This window comes from Leptosomus discolor, chromosome 1, assembly GCF_034619465.1.
Source record: "Leptosomus discolor isolate bLepDis1 chromosome 1, bLepDis1.hap2, whole genome shotgun sequence".
Taxonomy (NCBI): domain Eukaryota; kingdom Metazoa; phylum Chordata; class Aves; order Leptosomiformes; family Leptosomidae; genus Leptosomus; species Leptosomus discolor.
This window is the reverse complement of record NC_141391.1, coordinates 81291865-81318737: the sequence shown is the minus strand read 5'-3', so window position 1 is coordinate 81318737 and position 26873 is coordinate 81291865. Positions and strand designations below refer to the sequence as shown.

Genomic DNA, 26873 nt, shown 5'->3' with positions numbered 1-26873 from the left:
CACACAAGTTGTATAAAATCAAGGCATGGATGCAGCTGACACAGGGGAGCCATTCCCTTATTCCAGGGAAGAGATTTCAAATCCTCTGCTCGTTTATTGCTGAGTACAATAGGACAGGCACAACATTGCCATTAAAATGTGAAACAACAGAAAGGCCACTCTCGTAAACCTATTTTCTGAAAGGGAACAGTAATAGCAAAAGTAATTAATTGGGGTCTGCCAAGCCGCAGACAACAAGCCAGAGCGGTGGCCCGTCCTTTAACTGAAAGTCTTTCTCTTCCCTGTTTCATTTTTGTCACTGTCTGAGAAATAAGGCGTAATGAAGGTGACAGCACTGAAAATCAAGGAATTTTGGTGGACAAATTTTAAACAGAGGTGCCGTAAATGCCAGCTGAAGCTGTTCAAAACTGTTGCTGGGTATGAAGGCAAGTGCTGCAGAGCGACTGTATGTAGGGGCAGATGCGGGAGGGGGAAGGGGGAACAGGATGTAGACATAACTGTAGGAACCCATTTATCACCACACTGTCTCCAGAGCATTAATCTAACATTAAAAGCCTTGGGGAAACCACCCATGCGCCGTCTCAAACAGGAAGAGCCCTCACAGTCTCCACCGACTAGACAAGAAAAAAAAAAAAAGAAAAAAAAGAAAAAAAAAGAAGAGAAAGAAAGCAGCTCTCAAATGAAAATACTTCCGTTAAATATAGCTGTGCCTCTTCCCCTTGTCAACAGTAGTTTCATTTATAGTTTTGTCCGTTAAGGGATTTCCCCCATATCACTGCAATGTCCAATTGTGTGTGGGCTGGAGGACAGGATTTTGGGCTTGCTCCACAGTAATGCTTTCCCTCTCAAATTGTTTTCAAGATCCTTTTTGCAGCTAGCTCAATTATGATCATAGATAGATAGCAAAAACAAGCTGAGAAACAGAATGCCTCCCACATCTGAAACCAAGGTAAGCATTTCTCTGTGATTCTCTCCCCCTACATATTTTGCCACTGTTTTTCTCCTCTTCCTGGTAACAGCCTCTATCCTCTCCCTTCCCGACCCTACCTTCCCTTCCTGGCATTCCCCTAGTTTTGGGGGATGCTTGGAAAGCTTTGGATACTTTTTAGGAAGTGGCAGGTCCACCTACAAGCAGAATTATGTAGGACTACAAGGCACAAAAATAAAGCACAGGAAAAAACACCTGAAAAACAGCAGCATCATTTACTTAGTCCCTGGTCCAATTCTTACCCTGTACTGCTCTTTATGTCCTGGTCTAGTTTATGAGCTGCTGGACCTCCTGCTGCATCCAAAATAGACTGTAAGATCTGCAGGGCAGTGTTTTTCCTTTGTTACTAGTTTTGTAGGACATCTAAGCACATTACTGGGCACCACAATGAGGAAGAAACCAGGCACTGAGCACACAGCCTGCATCTGAGGGATTTAAGGCTTGATCACTGAACACTGAAATCTCTATGTATATATCTAAATACATGGTGTGCAACTAACCAGAATTAGAGAATTATATCCCACTTAATTCATATTTATGTGCATTTCAATTAATCAACAACAACAGTAAAGATACCTTCTTGAAAAGGAATGGACTTCAAAATGCGTGACAGATAAATCAGCAAATCTACTCAAGGATGGAGAAGAATGAGAAAATTAAGCTGTTGTCCAGAAGCACTGAAGCTGACTGCTAAAAAAGCCAGCAGCTAGTTTGTGAGTTGGCACCTCAGAAAACTGTAACGTGGTCTCCGATTCAATTGAAAGGCAGATGGCATAGAAATGGCAACTGACAAACATCGACAGATAAACGGTAAAAAAGCAGAAAATCATTACTATGGATCTACAGTAGGCTTAATTTTAATGATGACTTCGTACCTCTTATTATTGTATTTGGTATCTCGCAGACTTTTTAGTTTGCTGCTGGCATATATCAAGCCCCATTTTTGCCAGCAGACAGACGACAGTGGCACATAGCTAACCTCTTTGTCCCGTCCTGAGTTGCCACCTCACCAAAGAGCAACACATCTCACCTTACCTCACATGAGAGAAGGAACTTCTTAGCACAAGCCCCAGTTGTGTTATTGCAATGAATCTTGTTATTTTACTGTTTCTCTTGATGCTAAGAAACTATTATCAAAGCACCTGTTAGATGAGGAAACACAAACCTCCTGGCCACACTGTCACTCAAGAGCAATCTCATTCACACATCTCCAGCAGTTGTGACACACTTTTCTAAAATCTTACCTCCTAAGATCCAAATACTGAAATCAGCAGAGCAAAACCACTGAAGTGGGTGCTGCTGGACACTATGTTCCTCGTCCCTCTTGGAAAAATTGTCCCATACATTTGTAATCAAAAGAAAAACAAATACAACAGAAACAAGTCAACCAGCACACCAACTGATAGCTAATTACCTCCTGATTTCTTGTACTACCATAGCATTTATCTAAGGCTCATATGAAAGTTGACTGGTTTTAAAATTAACACACAATTAAGAAAATCCTGAATGAAGCTGTACCCATGTCAAGTTTCTGATAAGGCTGAAGAATCACTTGAGCTTTGCTTTTGTAGTTATCAGATGTCACCAGTTCTCTTCGGGGCTCTGCGTGTGAGTACACTGAACCACATTGCAATGTTGCAGCTCTGTAGTTCAGTCTAACAAAAAGGTGATTTCTATTAAACAAAGGCAAGGTTTTTTAAATGTTACCTTGTATTACAAATGTTAACTTGGCCCTTCTTCTAAGTTCATGAAACCACACTGGGGAATGCAAAGCCAAGACGTGAACACCCCACCCCTCACTGACTCTGTGCAGGCTTGTCAAGGCAGTTGGCGAGCGAGAGAGAGGGTGCTCTGCAAGTGGTGACCTGAAGAAAGGATCCAATAGGGATGACATGAAATTACAATAAGACCCAAACTCAAAATGCTGTAGTAGTGAAATGAATGAAAGTTGCACATCTGCGTCCGTACGCATTATTTCTCATCAATTCTGTAATTTCGGTGACTAACAATCACTCTATAAAACAACAATTTCTACTCAAATAGCACCAATAAATGAAATCTTAATGTAGTAAATCCTTTGAGGACACATGCAATGAGACTGAGCTTTTAAGGTTAAAGACACGAACACAAAGGGCTGAAGGGGAGAGAGCAAACTTAACTGGTTTCGTACCAGTGAACCAGACAGTCACTTGTGCCATGACATGACCACTGCCCTAAATGGCATCTTTCAGCAGACTTGAGAAAATGGCTTCCAGGTTTTTTCTACCTCAAAAAAGATGTGAAAACATAAACCATCAAACCATGTATAATCTGTAAATACATTATCATACGTGAAAAAAAAATCCAAATGAACACTGCAGGTCTTGGTACGATCATCTTAAATGGAGGTGACACATCAACTGTGGAATAGTTGGTCTTGAAAGATTTTATGGAGCATAAAAGCATAGAGGAAATGATGAATGCACAAAAATTACTTAAATGACACCACCCCAACCCCAAAAATTGTTATGCAAGTGTTTTTGACTTGAAAATCGAGTGAAATTCCTCATTGAGAGATTCCCACACTTTTTTTGTACTGACAGTGGTAACAGGTCCTGGTTCTGTGCTGTATCTTTTCCCACACTGAGGTGTCTGTATATACTCAGTGGTACATACACAGCCATTTGGGAATTCTTGCCCTAGGCAGTGCAAAAAAATGCATATGTAGGGCTGTGTTTTGCAAAATTTCACTGATAGATTTTGCTGTAACTGCAAAAATGGAGATGATCGAGATTTTTTTTCCCCTGACTGCTCCTTTTCAGTTAAAAATGGCCTCCCCTTAAAACAAGATTTGTCACCGATCATAAAATGACTAGGTTTTATTTAATGAATGTAAAGCTGCTTGTTTCATCTGCAAGCTACGTAGTTTTAATTGTTTGCAACATGCCTGGCTCACAGCAGAAACGCCTGTCAAACACAGGCACAGGAAAGGGCACTCGGCAGCCACGCAGCTCGGGGAATGCCTTCTCTTCTCCAGAGATGTGCCTCACCTCTCCTGGGAGCGAAGGATTCTTCCTTTTAGGCATGCAACGGGGGGTTGTGCGGAGTATTCCCCACGCTAGCTCCTCTGGCAATCACAGATCCAGCTAACTGACATTCACTAAGTGCTCCTTTCTTTTTCTGATCCCTTTAGCACCGTAAAAAGCAGTCTTGCCTAAATTGCCCTCTTAAATTGTAACAGCTACAGCACCTACTGCTGCGTTTGTACAGGTGAGGGGAATGACAAAGAGGGGCCTGTTGGAAGCAATGATTTCTGAAGTGCCTCAGTCTTCGCGGGTTACTCAGGAGTTACCTTGGGGATGCCCTGATTAGCCACAGTTAAGCGGTATGTTGAATACTGCAGCAGTTTCCTGGTTGTGAACTAACTGGACCTAGTTTGCTCTGGTAAATCTAACTAGTATACTGTTCAAATAATTAAAAAAAAAACCCAAACCAGATGTGTCTAACTTATTTGCAAATTACTCAGTTTAATTATTCATACGATAAGATTCTTCACTGAAACATTTGTTACTGTGGAATGAAACAGAGAATAAAGAATTATGAACACCAAATTGCCTTTCACACGCATCTCAGGCATCTTTACAAAGAATAGCCTCTATCCCAACACCGAGTACAAGTAACAACCCATTCCTACAAATCTTTGTATAACTAATGGCCAGCGTGGCCCTCTGTCCTGGAAAATAGCGAGATTTCATATGAAGGTCTGTGTCATTTCCTTTAATAAATTTTCCTATTTCTTTATCTCAAGCAGTCCAGATAAAGGTTTTCAAATCCAGTGATCTTAGGCTCAATTTCTGGAAATCACTAAATTAGTCATTTTATTACCTCAATAGAAAGAAAGAAAAAAAATAATAAAATGAGGAGGCATAAACTATTTGACAACCCCTTCTTTTTCTCTAACAGTTTAACCATCTCCAGGTGGAAATAACCAACACTTCTTATTTCACTGATTTCTCTGACATTGTGTTGTCTTTTTGGAAATTCCCAATACCAGCTCTTCCAGTCCTCATCTCTTAAGTATCACGCTGGTCTCTTTGAAAGTATTTGGCAGGTACAGAATACAGAAATGAGCAAGGTTTTAGAAATGATTAAAACTTAAACTTCTGTCTCAGTAGAATCAACCTGCAACTGCTATAATGGGATCCACTGGCAATCTCAAGTACTCTGTCTGCATGAGTGCCTGTTTTCTTAAGGTAGTCTTGTATCTGGCACTACTGCTGAGACTTTGACCGACGTAAAATTCACGCAAGAATGGAAGGCACATAAGAGCTGACTACAGCTGTACAGGCTGCAGGGAAAAAAAAGATGCTTGTGAGGGGTTAAAGGAAAGTCATCTTTATAACCATAAATGGGTATATGGGCAAAAATCCTTGGAGATTTAGACACATCAAGTAGAAGCATTCCACAGCGTAATGTGTCAAAAGAAAATCACACAGAGGAGCAACAGACATCCCCACACAGTCCCATCGTCTGCTTTACCATGTCACCAAACCCAAGCCACTCCAAAGGTGCCTGCACAACTGCTTGCCAAACAGAACAGATGCAACCAGTGGAAAAACATCTCCCCAAGTTTGACGTCCGGGTCTTGGGACTCCCATCTAAGCAGGAAGGCAAGAAAGGAAGAGTGGTGCAATGCAGTGATCTGAAATAATTACAGCCCCACCACTGCAGTTTAAAAACTTCCACTAAAGAAGAGTGAAATAACGACCATCAACAAAACCTTTTCCTCCAAATACTAATGATGTACAAACAGCACAGTTAACACTAAGCCAAGACCTTTGTAGGTCTAGATTTACCAGCATAGAGAAGCAAGGGACACGTATCACTAAGGGCATATTTGAAAGCAATTTCTGGCTGCGAAACCAGAAGCAAACAGTTTAACTTAGAGCAACAACATTACTTTCTTAATCCTGGGCCTAACACACGCTAATCTAGTTCCTGACATAAATGACATAATTTCTTGCCATTGCCCAAGAGAATACAACGATGTTCTGCACTGCACTTGACTGCACTGCCATTTTAGAGTCTAGTATTTCCCCTTCTGTGTAATGCACTGAGTGAGAATGGAGAATGTAACATGGATCCCCATCCTTCCTTCTCCTTAGATTTCTGTCTAAATGTAATTATGTATCCATAAAAATATGGTCATAAAACCCTAGTGTACCTATGCAGTGGCTTCATAGAAAGGACACAAGCTTCTCCGAAACCCTTTTGATGTCAGTTAATAAGCGTCTGGTGCCTCAAGCCACTGATAAGATTCCACAAACAGTTAAAAAAAAAAAGGTGGGCAAAAATCCTACACCATGTCTTGTTTATTATTCACAGCAGGCTGAGATTCTTCTCCTAGCTGAGCTTTTTCTCAGTAATACATACTAGAGTGCCTCTCTGGTTTTGGCAGTGTCTGCTTATTTTTGAAGACTTACCTTCCCAATTACATAAAGGGCTTAACAAGGACACACATTAGCAATGTAAAATAGAGAACTGCAGTTGAAATGTATTTTTAGAAAAATCAGCTGAACAATAGGGCTTGTACATTTGTTTCAAGATTAGGATTGCTGAACGATTAAAATTATTTCCAGAATCCCGGGAAATGTGTCCTGTGTTACAAGATCTTTTACAGTCCCTGGGAAATACAAAGAAAGGATCCCTAGCTGTAGCTTGTGTCAGTTGCCAAAATTACAGTGTGCCTGGCTACCCAAAGTTTTGTAGAAGCAATTGTTCACTAATATTAAATCTTACACCCTTTCTTCTTGGCTATCTGACCTGTTCACCTTCTGCCAAAAATTCAGAGTAAATGTCTGCTACCCAAAATTATTTCATTATGTGCCAAAGAATGTTTTCAGCAGGTTTTTTTTTTTCTTTTTCGTGCAGGAAAACACGTTGGAAAAGATGAATACAACTTGGAAATGATCTTCTGATGAGCAGTACTTGGCACTCACTGTTTAAGCCTTTCTGAGGGCTGCAAATTAACAAAAATATGATACAGACAGAAAACAGAAGACAAGCAACAGAAAGAGGAACTTAAAATCTCTTGAAAACAAGGTCTGAAATAATCCCCTTTTTCACTCACTCTGTGTCAATTAGACTGACAATTGTGAATAAATGTCAACACAGATCTAGCAATTTAATACAACTATGGGCAAGGTTTGAAATTACTTACAAAGGCCACGGCAAGAAAAAAAATAATCTTTTCCTTCTAAATTAATGGGATGTTGTTATCTTTCAGCCCTGTCTGCAACCAAACATCCAAAGAGACATGCATCATTTCAAGGGTCACATTTATAGAAGAGACTTTCACAGTCATATATAGTTCACAATTTATTTCCGTAAGCTATGTTCTTCTATCAGTTTTAATATACACCTATAAGCGGTGGCAAGTAGGACACCCCAGCTGACACTCAGTGGGCATTCAGGAACTTCAACAGCAGGATGGTTTCTGCTGATGGCGACTACAAACGGAGTCCTAATACAGCTATGCTGGTTAGGTGCGAGGAGGGGTGATTTGTAACTGCTGTAGCTGCGCAAGCAGAAACTCCCCAGCATGCAGGTTATCAGCAAAACTTGCAAAGCTGCAAGACACAGCTTCTTTCGCTAGGTCTGGAGAATCATAAGGAAAAGGAGTAAATTGACCAATGTGTAAGCACTTCACTGGTTTTACTAGCAAAGCCATCTTGACCCACAGATAACTGCCTTCCACTCAACATCCTATTTTCTTAATACCCCTACAATACTGCAAACTTTAAAAAACAGGAAATGAAGTGATCAGAACCAAAATCCGTGCTAAGGAATAAATTTGCAAAGGTCTAACTGTTTATGTTTGTGTAACTTAAAAACCACCACGTCTGCTCAGTGTCTGAGATTCAACACTGTACAGCAACTTTCGGGCCAAAGAAAAATTAAAATAGCCAGGTTTAGAAAACTGTGAAGAGACCTAGAAGGAAATATGAAGAAAACAGGGGTTTTGCAAATGGCAAAAGAACAAGATACTCTGTATTTTTTTCCTTCACAGGAACTAGAAATTTCTGCACCAATTATTGCTTTTCTTACACAGCATTTATATCGCTCTTGTTATGCAACTGGGGCAAAAGACACAGAGAAAGAAGTTTTCAAAAGTACCTCTTGAACTGCACCACAAAACATCTGAAACTATGGTTTGTACGTGTGTATATGAAGCAGATACCTGGTCACAAAACGCTAAGTCTGTGCATATAAATGCACATAAAAACGGCTCTCACACAGCTTGTTACATCCTTTTGAAAATATAACCAGAACAAAGTATGACAAACCAAAAACTTCTGTAGTTGTAAAAATTCCACTGCAGAATTTGGATTTTGGGAAGCCAACCGTCAAGTACTGCCAGTATGTATTCACCGCTCTATGAAAAAAGCGCGCAATGTGGTTTTGACTCACACAGGTGCTGTTGGCTTAGAAACCAATTTGCTTATCTTTAAAGGAAGCTGGGAAAAGTATTTACCTTTAATCTATCAGCTTCATCCTTCCCAAGATCTATAGCCCTGATAACTTTAAAAAAATGTTTTTGGAACCGCAGCCCAGTAAAGCTTGTTGACTTTTAATGCTGACCCTGTTTTTCTTAAAATACACTTACTATTTGCAAAGAGAAAAATGATTACTAGCAGAGACAGAAACTGTGCATAATACAGTTCTTATTTGAGAAATGGTCTTGTCTTTTCAGCTGTCATCCATCCTCCAACTATGAAGTATAATTTCAAATTCAGAGTCAGTCTCACTGTTTCTAGAATCATATAGTCACTTTCTCCTGAGTTTAGAAGAAATATGAAAAGTAGGGGAGAGACTGAAAGAAAAAAAGGAGCAGCAGTTTATTAAAATCCCTTATATACCGTTTTGATAGTACACTAGTTTTAATACAGACATATTATGCTTGGGGGGCTATATATTATGTTACATTTTATGAAATATCTATAGTTACCAAAGGTTTCTCATTAGATAGGAATGTTCATTCTGCAATGACTTTTAGGAAACATTTTCATTTGAACTGAAACGGGTTTTTTGTCGAAGTGTTCTTATCCAAGAGTCACTTTAACACATATGCGACTCCTAGAACAACACCGTGGCTTTATTTATCTCAAATAATTCATGAAAGGTCACAAATATTGGTTCTATATCCAACTTAGAGTATGTCAGATATTTGGATCATAAGATTAAGTCATTTTATTTTAATTGAGTAGGCTGGCCCTAAAGGGGATAACACATCATATAAGCAGGGCTGCACGCCCACAAATCAGATCCATGCTAAACCATGAGAATCAAAAATGGAGTTTGTAGTGCTCCACAGCCTCGCCATCATACAGCTGAAAATCTGAAACCCTGCCTTCAGTCGCAACACCAGTTCTTGAATAATATAGTTAGCATCTCGTGCATAGTGCATTTAGAGATTTATATTCACCTATAAATTCATAAACAGTACTTCAAAATGATAGAAAAAGAATGCTAAATATTGTCCCAGCACATGTGTAATAGTTTTTCCTCAGAGGATTTAAATACATTAGGACTCTCAACTTTTAACATCTGCTGTGGGGTACTGTACATACTATCAACTTTGCTTTCAAACAGGAAAATTAAGGCATCAAAACTTTTAGGCCAGGTTTAAACATCTAGTTTCTACGTTTAAACATCTAGTTTCTACGTATTTCCTTAAAAAATGTAATACCCGTCCTGCACCCATTTACACCAGCACAAACGTACCTGTGCAAAGAGAAGCTAAGCAAATATGCAAGTGTCTTGATATCACTGCAGCTGAGTTTGGGCTATGAACTACAGTTACTCTACACTGCAGGTAGAATACACGTGGCCCCAAAGCCAGTGACGACATGCAGGTAGACACAAATAATGCAGCCATAGATTGCTACTGAAACACCACTAAAATGTGTGTTTTATCCTTGGCTGCCAGGATGTCATTTCAAGGATGTATTTTTCCCTCAGCAAACAAAACATCTCCATCCTTACTACTAGAGCATAGCGATGTACAGACCTTCAAGAGCATTCCAGCGGCTATCACGTTTAACAGCACCTTTATGTACGGGCTCTTTAAGGCTCCCCAGCATTGAGCAGGAGGCTGGACTGGTTGAATGTGAGCCAGCAATGTGCCCTTGCAGCAAGTAAAGCCAACGGCACCCTGAGCTGTGCTACGAAAAGCATTGCCAGCAGGTCAGTGGAGGGGGGATCCTCGCCCTCTACTCAGCCCCTGTGAGACACGCCTGGAGTGCTGTGTCCAGTTCTGGGCTCCCCAGTACAAGAGAGACAGGGACATACTGGAGAGGGTCCAGTGAAAAGATCATGAAGAAGACCAGTGGACTGGAGCATCTGGCATACAGGGAGAGGCTGAGAGAGTTGGGACTGCTCAGCCTGGAGGAGGCTCATGGGGGAGCCTTCATGTGCATAAAGACCTGAGGGGGGTGCAAAGAGGGTGGAGCCAGGCTCTTCTCAGTGGTGCCCAGTGACAGGACAAGAGGCAATGGGCACAAACAGAAACACACATGAAATTCCACTGAAAGAGAGTAATTTTTTTAATTTGTTTTTTTACTGTGTGGGTGATGGAGTATTGGAACAGGCTGCCCAGGGAGGTTGTGGACTCTCCATCCTTGGCAGATATTCAAAACCCGACTGGACGCAGCCCTGAGCAACCTGCTGCAGCTGACCCTGCTGTGAGCAAGGGAATTGGACGAGAAGATCTCCAAAGGTCCCAGCAAACCTGAACTATTCTCTGACTCTGGTCAATCTCCTGACATACCATCCAGCCTGAACCCTGCTCTGATCCTAATATGCCAAATTGGAAGAAAACATAAAATAGCAAAAGAAAAATCATTATCCACTGACTCTACCATCAGTGCATGCTATTGTTTTTACTGCCACACTGGACAAGTGCCTTATTGACCAAGTGATTCATTCTTCTAATGAATTATTCCTCAAGGTGTAGATTTTAATAATCTAAGCAAAACACAGGCACTGTACATTCTCCTTCTACCTAGCAGCAGCCTTCCTACGCAAAGGAAGCAGTTAGCTTTGAAGCAAATTTAGCTGACCTGTATATGCCAATATTTTATGCCATGCCTAATCAGAATTATTTTCAACATGCATTTCCCTCATCTGTGACTCAGGAACTCTGCGCCATACACAGTTGTTCACAATACTCTGAACGTACCTCACATGCAGAAAAATTACAGACTTCAGAGAAAAATCACATTGGCTTCTATAAGTAAAGACTGTTGCATAAGGCGCAAATTCAAAAGAACAAGAATATTGATCTTCAGTTGTTCCCTACCGCCTGAGAACTTATGCAAACAACTTGCGTATCTACATTTTGTATAAAATCTCTTTTTTAAAAAAGAGAATGAGTCATAAAGAAGTTATTTTCCTTCAAATGTTGTTGCTTCCTTTTCAAAAAATTGTAAATGGCATTGGAAAAATTTTAATATAGTACTATTCCAATACTAGTATCTTGTTGGACAACATCACAATGATGAAATCCCAGAAGCTTCAGAATATCCGTATTTTGGATTCTCTCATAATTTCCAAAGGCAAAATTAGAGTGAGATGCCCTGGATGTGGCTAACAGGAAAGGCCCATGTTTGCACATGCCTAACTCTACCAAGGATTTTGTGCTGTGATTCACAGAAACACTTCGTGCTCTATGTGCCTTTAAGCCTACACTTAAAACCTAAGAGAAAATCTTATCTTTTAGGAAAACAAGGAAAATCTGTCAACCATGAGCTAGTAAGATCAATATGCTGCTATCATCCTGAATCTACAGAAGGAAAATGATGACGTTATTAGCTACCTTAATTTTTATGTTCGGGAAGAAAACAAACGACAATTCTAAAATATAACGGTAAATTGTCCCAAGTCAGCAGCTAAAAGTTTCATTGACATCTTTTTTAGCAAAAGCATCCAGCTAGTGTTTTTATTGCCTTGGACGTGGTACAGATTGTACACTGAGGAACAGTTTATCAAGCGTACGTCATAAAACATGGAAAAATTCAAACCAAACAGTGAAAGTATGAGTGAAAATGGAAACGGTTACACAACTTTAACAAGTCATTGCCAGACATCCACTACAATAAATGCCCTACTCGAGAGCAGTAAGCCGCAGACAGCTGGGGAGCTGATTTTCAGATAAGGATTCTATACTGCAACATGCATGCAAGTGGTAGAAACGGAACGCAATTACATGGATCAATGCATCAAAAATACCAAATCTGAAAAACATTTAATAACTGAATTGACATGTTGGGCTGGGTAGGGAAGGTAATTTATTGTAGCATTTGGATCTGTGACAGGATTTGTCACTCACAACAGATGGCAGCATATTTTAGGTTAAAAGGTATGTGAGAGACTTTGTTTCCCTTGGTTTTGCCATTCCTCCCCTCACCTCTTTTCAATTTTCCTTGGAATCCTTATTACTCCCATTGCATTGTACTGCTCTGACCTTCATTCCAAAGACAAAAGATTACCTGTTTCTCTTTTGGGCAGACAAAGCAGAAGAGGAAAACTCTGCATTCTGAAATCTATATGGTTTTTCAGAAACACAGCTCTGCACTCTGAAGAAAACCAATAGAAGGACTATGTCAGCAGTGATGATGGCTGCTAGCAAAAGTACGCTTCTCAGGAGTCTGAAGAGGTGCAAAGCTGAATTAACATAATTTGGATGCCAGAACTGTGGCTTCTTTTGTATAGCTTGTTTCAGTTTTGTCAATGCATCTGCTTTGCTGGTATAACTATGTCCACCTCAGGAGTACTTTCTGTGCTCCTATCTCCACACCGGTAGTACACTCATAGTGTAGACATAACCTCAGCCCGATTTAGTAACTGAGGCCAACATTTTCACTTAAAGGTAGTCTTTGAATCAAGACAGCTACAAATAAATATAACCTGACTTTTAAAAGTTTGACTCCCGAGATAAACAATGCTTGGAAGTACTCAGCACTTTTAAGAATTGGGCTGCTTCAAATTGTGCACCAAAAAGCTCATATTCAAAAAGGAGCAAACCGAACTTGCACGGCTTGACTCTTGGATGGGAAGCAACAATCTTAAACTGAAGTTAAACACTCAATTTCTTCACACCTCAAGAAAGGGAGCATTCATGGTCCTACAGTGACAGTGACAACACCTTGCCACCTTAGTGGTGGAATTTCTATGCCGTCAACCCATGGAGCGTAAATGGAAATTACACCTGACTGCTTTGTTTTTCTGCACATAGATAAGCCCTGAGACAGTCACCTATGTGAAGAGGCAATTATTTAATTAATTATTTTAATACAGCTACACAATTAAGAGCCTTAACTTGTCCAAGTCCTGTCTTGTACTGGAGGGATTTGACTGCACCAGCCCTGGACCAGGCATCTTCTTCAGCCTGCTTGTCCAGCAGCAGGCAACTCAAAGCAGTCTCCCTGGCTGTATTTTTCCTCTGTTAAACCACATGACCCGTCAGTATAACTCACCAAGTGCCACAATTTACCATTTCATTCCATCTGCAAATGTACTTGGGAATCATTTTATATTTCCTTCCAGGTAACTGATAAAGCTATTGAGCAGTATTACGCCAAGAGCAGATTCCTGTGAGTTCCCACTAGAAGCAACCTTTGAGATGAATATTCCCCAACTCTAATGACTTTTCAAGATGTTTCTGTTAGCCTGTTTTTAATCCATTCAGTAACCCTGAATTACACTGATTTTACACACTGTTATTTCATTTTGTTTTTAACCACAGTGTCAAGAGGACTAAGTAAATGTCATAAAGTAATCTAAGTGTATTATTGTCAGCACAGCTCTCTGTCAACTTCATTTGTGATCTTGGAAAAAGTAGTATCAAGTTTGTTCGACAAGATCTATTATCCATAAAAACTTGCTGGCTGGCATTAGGCATGATGTCATCTCTCTACTTTTAGTGGAGGTATCTAGTTTCAAACTTCCAATGATTTTGCTTGACCTATAGTCACCTGGATCATCTTGTTTAACCTTTAAAAATTCTGGCACAACATTTGCTTTTTCCAGTTCACTGCAACTCCCCTTGGTATGCCAACATTTGTTAAAAAGCAGCAATAATGATTTAGACAGTTCAACTCTATTAATACTCTACTGTGCAATGTTTCCAGTCTGACAGAGAATTATGGAGGAAATATGAAGGAAATTCTTGAATTTCACTTCTAACTTCAACTTTAGAAGAGCTGAACTTCTACTAGAACGACCTGCCAGTATTTTCATAATGAAGTGTAAAGCACCCATCAGTATCTTTGCTATAATGTTTCAAATAATCTCAAGTGCTTCTGTGCCTTGCAGCTGCAAAATACTTGAAGTATTATAAGGACATTTTGCTTTTTATACAGTTGTTCTCCCCTATGTATTTCCTTTTGTAGTTTCTCTCTTCCTCCCACCATTCGCCTACAACATTTTATGGGAAAGCCTGGAAGGTTTACAGGATAAGATCAAAGGACAGATACCCCCCCCAAAAAATTGAACTTTTGTATGGTCTTGTAAGCAACATTCACGACTGTGTCTGATATAATTTTTAGAAGCTTTGGGTTCAGCTAATGTTAATAAATAATCAATGTAATAGCCTTGTTTTTGGCAAACGTCTTTAAACTGTAGGGGTTTCAACTTAAACTGTATTTGAACACTAGTCCTCTAAATTTGGCATGCATTATTTCTGAAGCTATCGATTAAACGTCTTTCATCTGCTGTCACATCTTATGGCATTTATACTAGCAGGCGGAAAGGCAAGATGCTGTATAACAATTTCCGTCTTATTCCCTTACTTTATCTGAAAATACAGATATAAAAATCTCTTTGGAAAAAAGAATGCCAGTATGAAAGAAGATTCAAACTAAATGTAAGAAGCTTTTTAAATAATTAGTGGATTCATCATTGGTTATAGCTCTTATTTGCTGAATGGAATTACTAGCAAGCTGTTAAATATATCTACTAAATCAATACCTAGCATCTAGATTTCAATATGCTCAGTTTGAAGCATATTTGAGTATTTCTTCAAACATTTAACCTCAACTTCTACTCTCTTATATGGGTAAAATAGAACAGAACAGTGGAAATACAATGTTATTGTGAATGCCTTCAGTATGTGTGGATTAAATAAGAAAAACATTTGGCCCTTTACATAAGAAGGTAAGAGCAGTACAACTTGCAATTGATATGAAAATTTGTACGTAAAGTTCTCCCTAAAATGGCAAAAGTGACTGCTTGCTTGTGGAAAATGGTTATGTAGGAGAACTTTTTCCTGACATTTGGCTGATACCACCACTCTTGATTCACTTTCTAAAGCCTCCTTCTGAATCACTACACAATACTAACCCACCCACTGATCTATCAAGAGGAATAAAAAGGGCTGGTTTTCTTTTTTCATATCAGGAAAAGTTACTGTATTCGTACACTGTTACGCAGAATCTCCTACAATGCAAATATAACAATGTAAATCAATTTCAGGATTCTTTAGGCTTCAACTACGTCCATCTGCACACTGCTATATTGTTCAAAAGTGCTTTCCAGTGTGGTATTCAATAGCTTATTTTTAAAAATAAACTGTCCGAATTAAATCTTAGTTTTGTTAGTTCCTATCTTTTTTTCACCTGATTGCATGCCAGAACTAGACTATTTTTTTATAAGCTCCATTATAAGAGAAAAAAATACAAGGTGAGAAAACAACTACTAACACAGGCCACAACTGAACTCTCAAAGAACTGTTTTAGAAGACCAAATCCTTAAAAAGTATTGGAAATCTTATTCTCAATTTCAGTGGAGATTCCTTGCACAAGGATTTGGGTTCCTGGGATTTAAATAGTCTTGGAAGTAGAAGAAACAAATCAAAATAATGTATCAAATGAATGCTAGTTATAATCACCAACAAAGGAGGATAACCAGGTATCTTCTACCTGCTGGGATCTTGGTCCTCTGTCCAAGACATCCAAGTTTGGAGGGCTTATTGTAAAACTGGCTTCAAGTCTTCTGACAGGAAGACATGCATTTTTCACAGAATTTGTTTGTTTGTTTGTTTCAGCATATGAAACACCAAATATTTTTAGTCAATTCTACTTTTACCACAACATAGGGCCAGTATCAAGTAAATGGGATCCTGGCTACAAATCCTTTGTCAATGTTTCTCATCTCGCCTACCATCTCTCTAACAGAACATTTTCCATCAGTGAAGAGAACTTCTACTTCTTGCAGTCAAAGAGTGGAATCAAGACTATGAAACTAAAATAGACTCTAAATTTAAGTTTCTATTTCAATTTTTGTTTTTTGAAGGAAAGATGAAGCTTTCCTTCTAAAAGGAAAAGCCCTGTAAAGACACTTTTTTCTGATATGAAAACAGATAAAAGATGGAAGCAATACTAAGCCAGGGCCACACTGACACTTGTGCAGCTCATTTTACATACATAATTACACTAATTCTAAAATATCAGATGCTAGCACCCAAATTTCTGTTTACAGCCAATATAAAACTAATTTAGACAATCCCTCTTTACTTAATACGTATCTGACAGAACTATTTCAAGTAGCTAAAAAAAAAGAGACAAAATCCATGTGCTTTGTGCCTGTGCTGCCAAAAATTACTCTGGCTGAGATGATATAACTGTACAAAAACACTTGTTAACATAATGTTATTTATTTCCTTGTTTTGTCTAACTCAATGTTTACTTTGTACCTGCGTATGCTTCTACTTTTATTATGTTCAAGACCATGTTTTCAAAGAAACTTGGATTTGTGCAAGAAATATTTGGTCTATCAGCCTGAAACGCTCAATGCAACATTCCTAAAGCAACACCATGCAAAAAGCCCATTTCTCCATTTCATCTATGACCTGAAGTTGTGAGGAAAGACAGGAAATTTACCCGATTCCTGGAGATAGCGATACACCAAGAAATTCACTTCGTCACTGGTTATGCTCATCTTAGCCCAACCTCAATATGATGAGGTTTACGAGAAGTGTGATCCACGCTCTGTTCAAAGGGAAAGAAAAGAACAGGTTTTGTTTTATCTTTATTATGAAATTTGTTATCAAAATATAGGTGGGAATTATTAAGGTATTTAAAGGTCTCATAGAGTTATTAGAGCTGTTACATCCCAATGTGAGGCACCCATGAAATACTGTGAATCAAGTAGTCAAGCTGTACTGTACCTTTTATTGTAATTAAAGAGCAGTATTTAACATATATGAGAGAGTCCAAGGGAGCATTTTACATCTCGGAAGCCTTTGCAAATGTCAACTCTTTTTACTTCTGTGGCTTTACTACAGGTTCTTTGGACACTCCTTTTCACTGTGTAAGCATTTTCTTTTCAAAACTGATGGCAGTTACAGTCATATGTTACGCACCAAATCATAACCCTTTTGCAGCCCCAAATTTGTAATCTAGTTTTCTGTCCAGTAGTCCATCCACTGAAAAGACAGATTCCTGCCTTACAAAACTATGTTATGCAGCAAACTTAAATGAAGTTTCCATAAAATAGAAACAAATCTAAATTTAAGATGAGATTACGAATTTTATTACTGGGGGTGGAGGGAGAGAGAAGAGAGAAGAAAAAAAAAAGAGAATGCCATATAACTTGTGAACTACAAGGAATACAAATATTCTGGCACTATATAAAGTAATAATGTCATAATGTCTCTGCTGATTAATGGTGAGTGAGAATTAAATTTCAATTATTCACTTAAGTAACTGTAACCTTTAGGATGACAGCTTTGCATTACTATTTTGGGCATATACTCTGATAACAAAAACATTGGTTTTAGATGATAAATTTGTTTTGAACATTTTCCATTAAATCTCGATGATTCATTTCTGTTCGGGAATCTGACTGAAGTAGTTTGGTTTTAAAAGCCGTAAGTACTTCTCAGACATAAACTTTGCAACTTTGTCAGCCACACCATACCTATAACTAATCATGGAAAGGTTTGGATGCAGAAGCACACACTACGCTCTCGTCGTGTACAAATGAAAGACTGTAGGCGTGAGCCATTTGTTTCAATTTCCCGTATGTCTCTTCTTGGCAAGCGGAAAGGTCTTTGTTCATCGAAAACCTCTTCAGTAATTCCTGTTGCCTAAAGTAGCACCTGCTACAGCAGGCAATGCTGATCGACTACAAGTTCCCCCTGCTGATGATTTAAACCAGCAGGTCACTCATGACTGTAACAGATGTCTCTGCATATTTATGTAAATGGAGGTCTTCCGAACCCTGGTAAGCCTTTTATTCTCCTGGGCTGCTATATTTCATCAATGGCTCAGATGCTGGTTTTCCATAAGAAACCATAGCTTGCTAATTTGGGAGACATCTTCCTCAAGTTGTCTAGTCTTTATTATTACAGTTTGTACTTCACAGAGAACAGGAAGAAACCAAATACCGAAAATTGTGCGGTCTCGGTGAGGAAAATTTCATCTGCTTTGGAAAGGATGATCACTTTCTGCCAAGATTCTGGCGGAGGACAACATCAGCTGTATCCAACATCCAGTCCTGTCACACAGGCCACGTATTGCCCTGGGAAGCCATTTGGTCTTTTTTCTCCTCAATCCCTCATCTGTAAAATGGGATCAAATTTCTCTGCCATAGGATCAGGAGACTGGAAGCACTGGTAAGTGCCCCACAGTAAGGGCATCAGTTAACCAAGGCTGGCCATGGCAGGCAGTGAAAGTACCACTTTCAGTATATATATATATATATACACATATATATATATACACACATATATATACATCTACTTCTTCCAGATAAACAGACTTGGTTCTGAATAAGTAATAATTCCCTGTGCCTCTTTTTCCATAATCATCATGATACAATGAAGAACAAGACAGACATTCGTGGCAGCAGTTAAGGCCATTTCCATCCCTGAATACTTAAAATACATCTGTATTGCTGCTATGGCCATGATAACAATAAATCAAGAAACTTTGATAGCTGTGGGTTTAAAAAAAACACCCGACATAACACTTCTAAAAGCATTTTAAAAATAGTAGCTTCAGAATTTGGTGGTAGGAAAGTTGGTAAAGATGAAACCTCTTACAAAAATTCAGTTTCAGCAATGACGTACTTTGTGGTAAAATGAACTTTACTAAAAAAAAAAAATCAACTACAAATGCCGTTTCTGGATGCATCCTGCTTATTTAAGACATTAACATGGTATGTCCCCACATACAGAGGGTTGCTTTGGGAAAGGGAAGAGAAGGGAAAGGAGGAGTGTTGTTTGTTGTTTGTTTTTCTAAAGACAACTTTTCTTAAATTAATTAAAACCAGAGAAAATCAGCCTGACTGAAAAATAGTCTGACAGCCCCTCAAAAAGCTCCACAGCAGCTACCTTTGTATCAAAATCCCAAGCACACCGAGTAGTTGGATTTACAATGCATTTTCTCTGAAGTCAGTCAACAGGAATTACTTTGACATATGTGTCGGATCATATCTTTATACACATAAATAACCAAATGATCCCCACTCATACATTTAAGGTTTCTTCCCTCCCACAGATGCCAGTGCAGCAGTCAGATACACAACTGTAAAGCTTTTACCCGTCCAAACTGATACACAGATCTTGGCTTTGACCCAGAGAAATCTGTTCATTAGAAATTTGGCTGAGCTATGAAAGACTATACTCAATTTCTTTAATGCTCTTTCTGATTTCCTTCTTCTTTGCAGATAAATAGCCCAAATAAAAGAGGCTACAGAAGACATGGTGGGGAGGAGAGGAATGTACTTATCTTTCATGTGTCTCCACATCTGATTCATAAGGAACAAACAATTAGCCACCTCCTCAATACAACTTTTTTAATGTAGAAAATCACAGAAACCTTTAGTTCTCATTGTGATAGATTTATTTCTGCTAATTAATGGTCTCCTTTTGTTACTGGAGACAGGTATTACCTAAATTAATAGTTTTTTGAAAGAAATACATATAGCTTATAAAACAATACCGATGTGCCTTTGGAGACATTTCACATTTAAACGAGCAATAACATCTTAATTCTTCACAATGTCAAGAGGATTTACAAAAAGCATTTAAACGTGTGTTTGAATTTTCTTTACTTGAAACACTTTTTCCTGCACCCAATTACATGTAATTGAAAGTTCTATTTACTTCAGCCTCACCTTAAAAATTTCGGTTGTGATCCTGAAGATATTTGAGAACATTCAAACATGTGAGCTGAGCCTATCAAGACTTTCAAAAGTATAATGGATCCCAAACGTTCAACCCCACCAGTGGGCGGGCTGTCAAGATCACACAAAATAAAATCTAACACTTATTTTAAATAAACACTCAACTCTCAGTTCTGCCAGGATAGGTTTGCAGAAATGCTTCCCATGCAGAGGTAAAAAGCTGGGTTACTAACTCAGATATGCTTCCATTGTGCTTCTAGGGCTGCTTGGCTTTTGCTGAACTGAGTCGTTCAGCTGGAGTTGAGCTGTCTCCAGCAAAGCTAACGCTCCAGCACACTCCCCTGTGCTCTGGGCAGCCAGGGCAGCTTATTTCCTGGAGTACAGCACCAGACCTGATTTGGCTCCGTGCACCGACATACCACTGTTCTCAAATTAAACCTTCCTGGAGTACTGGGAATCTTGTTAATGGGCCATGCAAGTGGCTCCGGAGAAGGCAGCCTCGCATACAGCTATGGTTCAGCACAGCGCCAGCCAGGTTGACTAAGAACACTTTATTTACATCCCGTCCCTTTACTCAAGGATTGCTCTTCCTTTGTCCGGCATATTTTAGCACTGCTGCCATGAATACAGGAGATCTGGCTGAAGAACCAAGGGAAAATAACTTTTTCAACTTTGAAATAGCGTCTAAAGACACAACTCCGCTTCTCTTCTAAATGATGCTCACAGGGTCCTCCATGGCCACGGTGTCCTGCCCTCCAGGCTAACCCCGGGGCAGGGGACGGCTGAGGCTATTTCAGGAAAGCAGTTCACATTTGCTACTTGAAGCAGCACTGCCATCCACGGGGACTGGGAGTTACCAGTCAATCTTCCCCTCAGGAAGGCAGAAACAGACCAGACATTTAGGGAAAACACCTAAACTGAAACCTAAACCTGAAACCTAAATAGGACGCTGGGCACCTCCCGTTTCTGCATCCAGCCTGGCCGACAGAAATTCATCACAAAGCTAGTCTGGTCCTTGCCTTAAGCCCTGAAGAAATCTCCAAATCCAAAATGTCTTTTCCCAAACAAAGTTTTAATGACAGCACTGCCACTGAAATGATGGGGGGTGAAGCAAATTGTCTAATTTCTTTGGGGAAAAAAAGGCAAAAATGAGAGGTTTCATAAAAATGAAAACATTCCAGAAAGTTCAAAAATTTAACGTTGTCAAATTGATGCCCTGCTGCATGGAAACCAGAGTCCACTGGTTGTGCTCCCGCTTTCTTGTCCAAGGTGGCTCCATGCATCAAGGCATGTCTCTCAGGACCCACTATAGTCTCCCCATCTCAGAGAAGAGGATGTGAACACAAGAACTAAAATAGACTTTAGCAAGGCACTGTGACAGCATAGCCAAATCAATGTGTTACTGTTTTGCATATGCTCTGTCGTTTAATGAAAAACAACATTTCCCAAAGCCAGAACCCACTTCTCACAAAACGAGTCACTTAAGCAACCTCAGTACTTTCTGTTGGAAAATACTTTCATCAGAAACTTTCAATGAGCGCTACACTTCTGTATTTCTAGGCTGTGTCTTACCACAGAGCCAGAACAGAGTCAGCAGCCAGCAGCTGCTCCCCAAAGGCTAACAATCTCTGTTTGGCCCACACCATTGCATTCTTCAGTCTTGGCTTTTATCGCAGCTGCCTCTTCTCGAGGAGGAACTCCAGCATGCTTCTTTCACAAAATGCCAAAACCGAACTTCTGGAGAGGAAAAGAGCACACCCGCCCCCCTCTCCCCTTGCAGTCTCTCCTGCCATTTCATGAAGCTGAGGAGTAGAACATCTCTTCTTTACAAGCATCCTTACAAGGGAATGGCACCATTGCATTCCTGCTGATTACAAAGGATGGGGCAGGCAGGATGGTTCTTTCCAAACTCCACCTATGCCAGTCACCAAAATAACACCTCGTCTTGTTCAAAATGCAGCTTGTGGAGGCTCGACTTCCAGACTGCTCCTTGTAAGACTTGAACTTGACACCTTGCTTTAAAAAATCTAAATCTAAAATATAAACAGTTGCTCCTTCTACAGACTGTGCGCTTCAGAAAGCAAGTAAAGATGTGCTCACAGTAAGACCTGCACCGTATCTCCTTGGCTCTTCTTAATGAGGAGGCAAAAAATTAACAATCCTCATTCTCTAAATGATCACCATAGCTCACCAAAAAGATTTAATGACAAAAATGAGGCAACTGAAATCTCTCAGAGCTATTGGCCTAGGCTATTTACAGATGCTCACAGGTCTTTGCATCACTTACACTGTTAATATTTTGAGGTTTTCTTCACAAGCACAGTAACAAATTTGTTGTTTGGGGGAAAATAAAAAGCTGAGATTCTGCAGAACAGGGTAGTCTCTTTCAAGAATGGTTACCGCGCTGCACAGTACGCGCTGTCTCACTTAAGAGATCTGTCACTGATGTTTACAGCAGCTCAGTAAGGACACAGACCTCAAAGAGAAACGGCAATAGGCTTGTCAGAAAACTTGCATTGTCAAATGTTATGGTTGACTTCTTTTGGTTTTGGTTTTAAGTCTATTTATTTAAGGCCACAGTAAACCAAAACCAAACCCAGGGAGGGAGACCCAGCTCATCCCCATTCTCACTGCTGCCTGTAAGACCACACTCTGACAGAAAAAAGTAACAACTGCATCTGTATCTGACAGCTTCACGAAAAATGGTACAGATATCAAAAAGGTCTAGCTTGGATCCTGACATGTTAGGGTATCTCATATAATTAATCACTGAACTCAATCAGATGAGCATTCAAAATCTGGTGCCAATCAAAGAAAGAGGAAGTAGAAGGAATGATAACTATAGGCATGTGGCAGAGATCAATGAACCTGCAATTCTGTCCTGAAGAGGTCACTCCTGATGAATCAAATGCTTGTGTGGGTGCACATCTGACAGAAATGGGGTTTTCATTTAAATAAAATAAAAACTTTGCTCAGGCAGAGGGTCGGTTTACTATGCAATACCTCTAAAGACTTGCTTTGAACAGATGAATCTCTCTTTTTTTAAAGCATAACTGTGCCAATTGTATTGATACTTTTAAAAATCTGCAATAAATTATCAAAATGGTTGTCCTCTTCTGGAAAAAATGTTAACAAAATAACACATCATCCAGTAAAATAGCAAAACATTAAAAAATTAATCAAACCTAACAGAAAGATCTTAATAAAAATAACTTGGCCAAATAAACACTTCGGTGGACATCATCGCAGAAAGTTTTATTTCCACATGAATACTACTTTTCTTTAAATTATAAATTATATTTCAAACTGAAAAGCCATTTGGAACCAAACCCACATCTATTTATTTAAAAAAAAAGAGCAACAAGAGATATTCCAGCAATTTCTAAGTGCTTTTCAAACATTTTTCAATTAATCAAGTATTTCTAGTGCAAAATAACTAATTGTCAACAAAGGACAAGTCTTTCATCACCAAATTTCCAGCAAACTCTGCTTCCTCTATCAAAAGATGCAGAACTGTGCATCAGCTCTTTCATACTTATAATCTCTGAGTTTGATCAGGTTATTTTTCAGTTCTCAGCTGGTTTACTTAATTACATCAGCCTCCAGCATTTCAGTTCTAAGAGTTCAAGTGGATCTTTTCCAGCTCCCTTTGCTGCAGAGTGAAATGGGTTTTCCTGTATTGATCTTTCCTTTTGGCACTTTGCTAAGGGAAAAAAAAGCAAACAAACCCAACCGCTCTTCTTAATTAGTGCAATTGTGTTCTACCTCTTTTATAGCTTAGTTCTAAGAAAAGGTAACTTCAATTATTTTTTTTCTTATTTTTTTTTAATGAACAAAAATATTGTTTACAGGAGTATATTGTATGGAAAGCTCCAGGAAGCCAAAAATAAGACTGATGGGAGAGTAACGGTTGACAGTAGTCCTACAGCTTGCACATTAAATGAAACGAATTATTTTAAAATAAAAAAAGGAAGAAATTACGGAGACTTGAGAAATCAAAACACATGACTGGATTTAGTTTGAGAACTGAGATACCTCATAACTTTTGGAACAACTGAAGTCAATAAGGAATGCTGCCACTAAACCAGAATTTTCTTCTTTACACGAGCATAAGATGGCAATCAGGACAAACTGGGGGACAATGACATGCATCCACTTATTTCAAACCAATTACATCAAAATACACGATTGTCTGATTGTGCAGTTACTTGTCTGTGTGCGCGTGCACTTCTATGCACGTAACGCTTCAAGAAACGTGCTTTAAATCTTAGCAGTAGTTTTACGTGCTCAAAAAAGTTAAGGAAGACTGCAACTTTAAAAAGATGGCACAATCGCTCTACTGGTATTTGCTTTTATTTAATATTGGCAAGAGGAACAGTGCGTTAATAGTATCTTAAATTTAACTTTTCACTTAATATACCTGGAGTTTTACTAAAACCTCAACAAAACTAAAAGGAGCAAACATTAGCATTTACATTTTTCATGCGTGCTTCACATTCACAGAGTACTGAGGTGAAAAGAATATGATAGGATGAGTTCCTACCATAAGTGGTTGTACCTGTTTAATTTTCCTTCTGTGTCTGCAGATATGAGTGGAATAATACAGTCGAACTTTTAGAATTAACACCCCCCCAAATATTTAGAATAAAGCACAGTTTCCTTCTCAGCTGTCGACAGCTTGTCTTGACACCTAACAGTAAAGATCTAATGTGAGGTATCTGAGTCCCCAGCTGGCCTGCAAGAATGGACATAGACACCCAACTGCGATGAGACAAGCCATGGTCTAGTAGATAAAACATTTGCCTCTGAGGTGACGCCATGCAGCTGGGACAGGAAAGGAGCTTCCAGAAACCTCCATAAGGCTGTGAGCCATCCGCTGCATGGGCAGTGGGAGTTAGTGGCCACGATGCCCATTTCAAATGAGGCAACGCCATAGCAAGGAACACAAGAGCGATGGGCCTGGAAGGATAAGTGAGAGACAGCCTGAAGGCCCTGCCTGAAAGACAGAATATCTGAATAAGGCTTTTTTGATTATTTCTGATTTTTATCCTGCAACTTTACTGTTTAAAATGGTGCAACTTCAGTAGCGGGGGCCAAAATCCTGATTTTTTCCTAACACATCTGAGCACTTAACTAGGCTGCGGTATTGGGCTGTGTCTTGCTTGTGCAACTTATTTTTGAAGAGCATGATAAGGATAAAACATCCATGTGTGACTTTTACCACGTTCCTTGCTTAAACTGCTTCCTATACAGACCTCGGGGCAAATCCTCATTTTAAAATCCAGACCACCATCACCTTACTGGTTGTAATGGTATTAGGGTCTGCTACGGTGGTAGGTACCTCCACTACCCAACACACGTTATGGAAAGGCATGTTGCCTAAGCACCGCAAGTCCAGGGAGGTGACACGCAGTGATGTAAGCGTAAAGAGGTGTGAGATCTTTTCACACGTGTAAACTCGGTCCCGTATTTCGTCCCTTTGCCCCAGAGCTGCAGGGCGCAGGAAATGCTCTCCAGGCCTAGGGCAGCAACACAGACGCAGCAGTGACGCAACGCAGAAGGGCCTGTTCGTCCACATAACCATAGGATTGTGTGTCACTTCTCTCCCACAAGACCCAGATATCCAGCAAAACCTGTGTTTCAATTCCATGTACATACGAATTTCATGCTATGTTAGTATCTTTTAGGGTGGCTTGACGCAGGTGCCGTTAGAGAAAGACTGAATGTGAAAGCCACACTGGTACTACTGTCTCATGACAACACCTATAACTTGCATGACAAAACCAAACCTTGGACTCAGTAAAGGTCTACATATGAGATGACAGAAAACAGCAGGACTCTGCCCTGGGCTAAAAAACTACATTTTTTTAGCCCTGCAGGCTGGCCCCACATGGCTGCAGGGCTCTAGAAGTAATGGACAGGGGAAGCACCAGCGCTGTTCATCACACGTGGGAAGATGACCGGCACATCCCTGACCCCTCACAAGTTGAGGCTGCACGGCTGCCCCGTGAGCGACAGCCACGCTAAGGATCGGCGAAGGTCTAGAGACCAGCCGGGGGCTGCAGCAGTCCTGCTAGTTCATGTCTGGATGGCTTCAGGCAAAGGGAATGTGCAGTGACATCATTAAAGGGGTGGGTTTTTATTAGTTTCTGCTAATAAGCTTAGCAGATGTTACTGGGAACAGTTTGATGTTATTTTTCCATCATTTATAACTTTTAATTTTTCCCTCAGAGCAAGCAAAGGCAGTAGATCTTACAACATATTTCAACCGTAACTTGTTTTCCCTGTAGTATTGTTAAAAGTGTAGCTGAGGATTTTCTTTATTTTTATTATTATTATTACTGTACAAAGGGAAAAAGTATTTTTCCCAATTGCCTATAATTCCAAAATAGCTGAAAGGATTATACTCTGAGTTAACGAGGAAAAAATACTTTTCAGACTCACAACATGGAAAATTTCACCCCCCTAAACAAGTATTTTGTAATTTTTAGAATATATGAAAACAAATAATTATAACGGAAACTATTCCAAACTTTTATTATGGCAGATCCTATTTATAAAGATATTAACTATTGCTATAAATACTCAAAAGTTTTCTCTTGAATAATCCCAAGTGAATGTCAGTGTTAAACGCTGTAAGGACAAAGGTTATATAGGATAGCACAATGGAACAACAGAACAATAAATACACAAATTCAGGGTATTTCACCGCTATGTA

At 39.5% G+C, this 26873-nt stretch overlaps 1 protein-coding gene across 1 annotated transcript in view; it reads right to left on the bottom strand.

The window, feature by feature from the left end:
• Positions 1 to 17002, bottom strand: part of TBL1X (transducin beta like 1 X-linked) — a 59853-nt gene extending 42851 nt beyond the window's left edge. The window contains exon 1 of the mRNA XM_009949420.2: positions 16906 to 17002. Within this exon, the coding sequence (XP_009947722.1) occupies positions 16906 to 16963 (58 nt within the window). The 5' untranslated portion in view covers positions 16964 to 17002. The remainder of the gene's footprint in view (positions 1 to 16905) is intronic.
• Positions 17003 to 26873: the final 9871 nt, after the last annotated feature.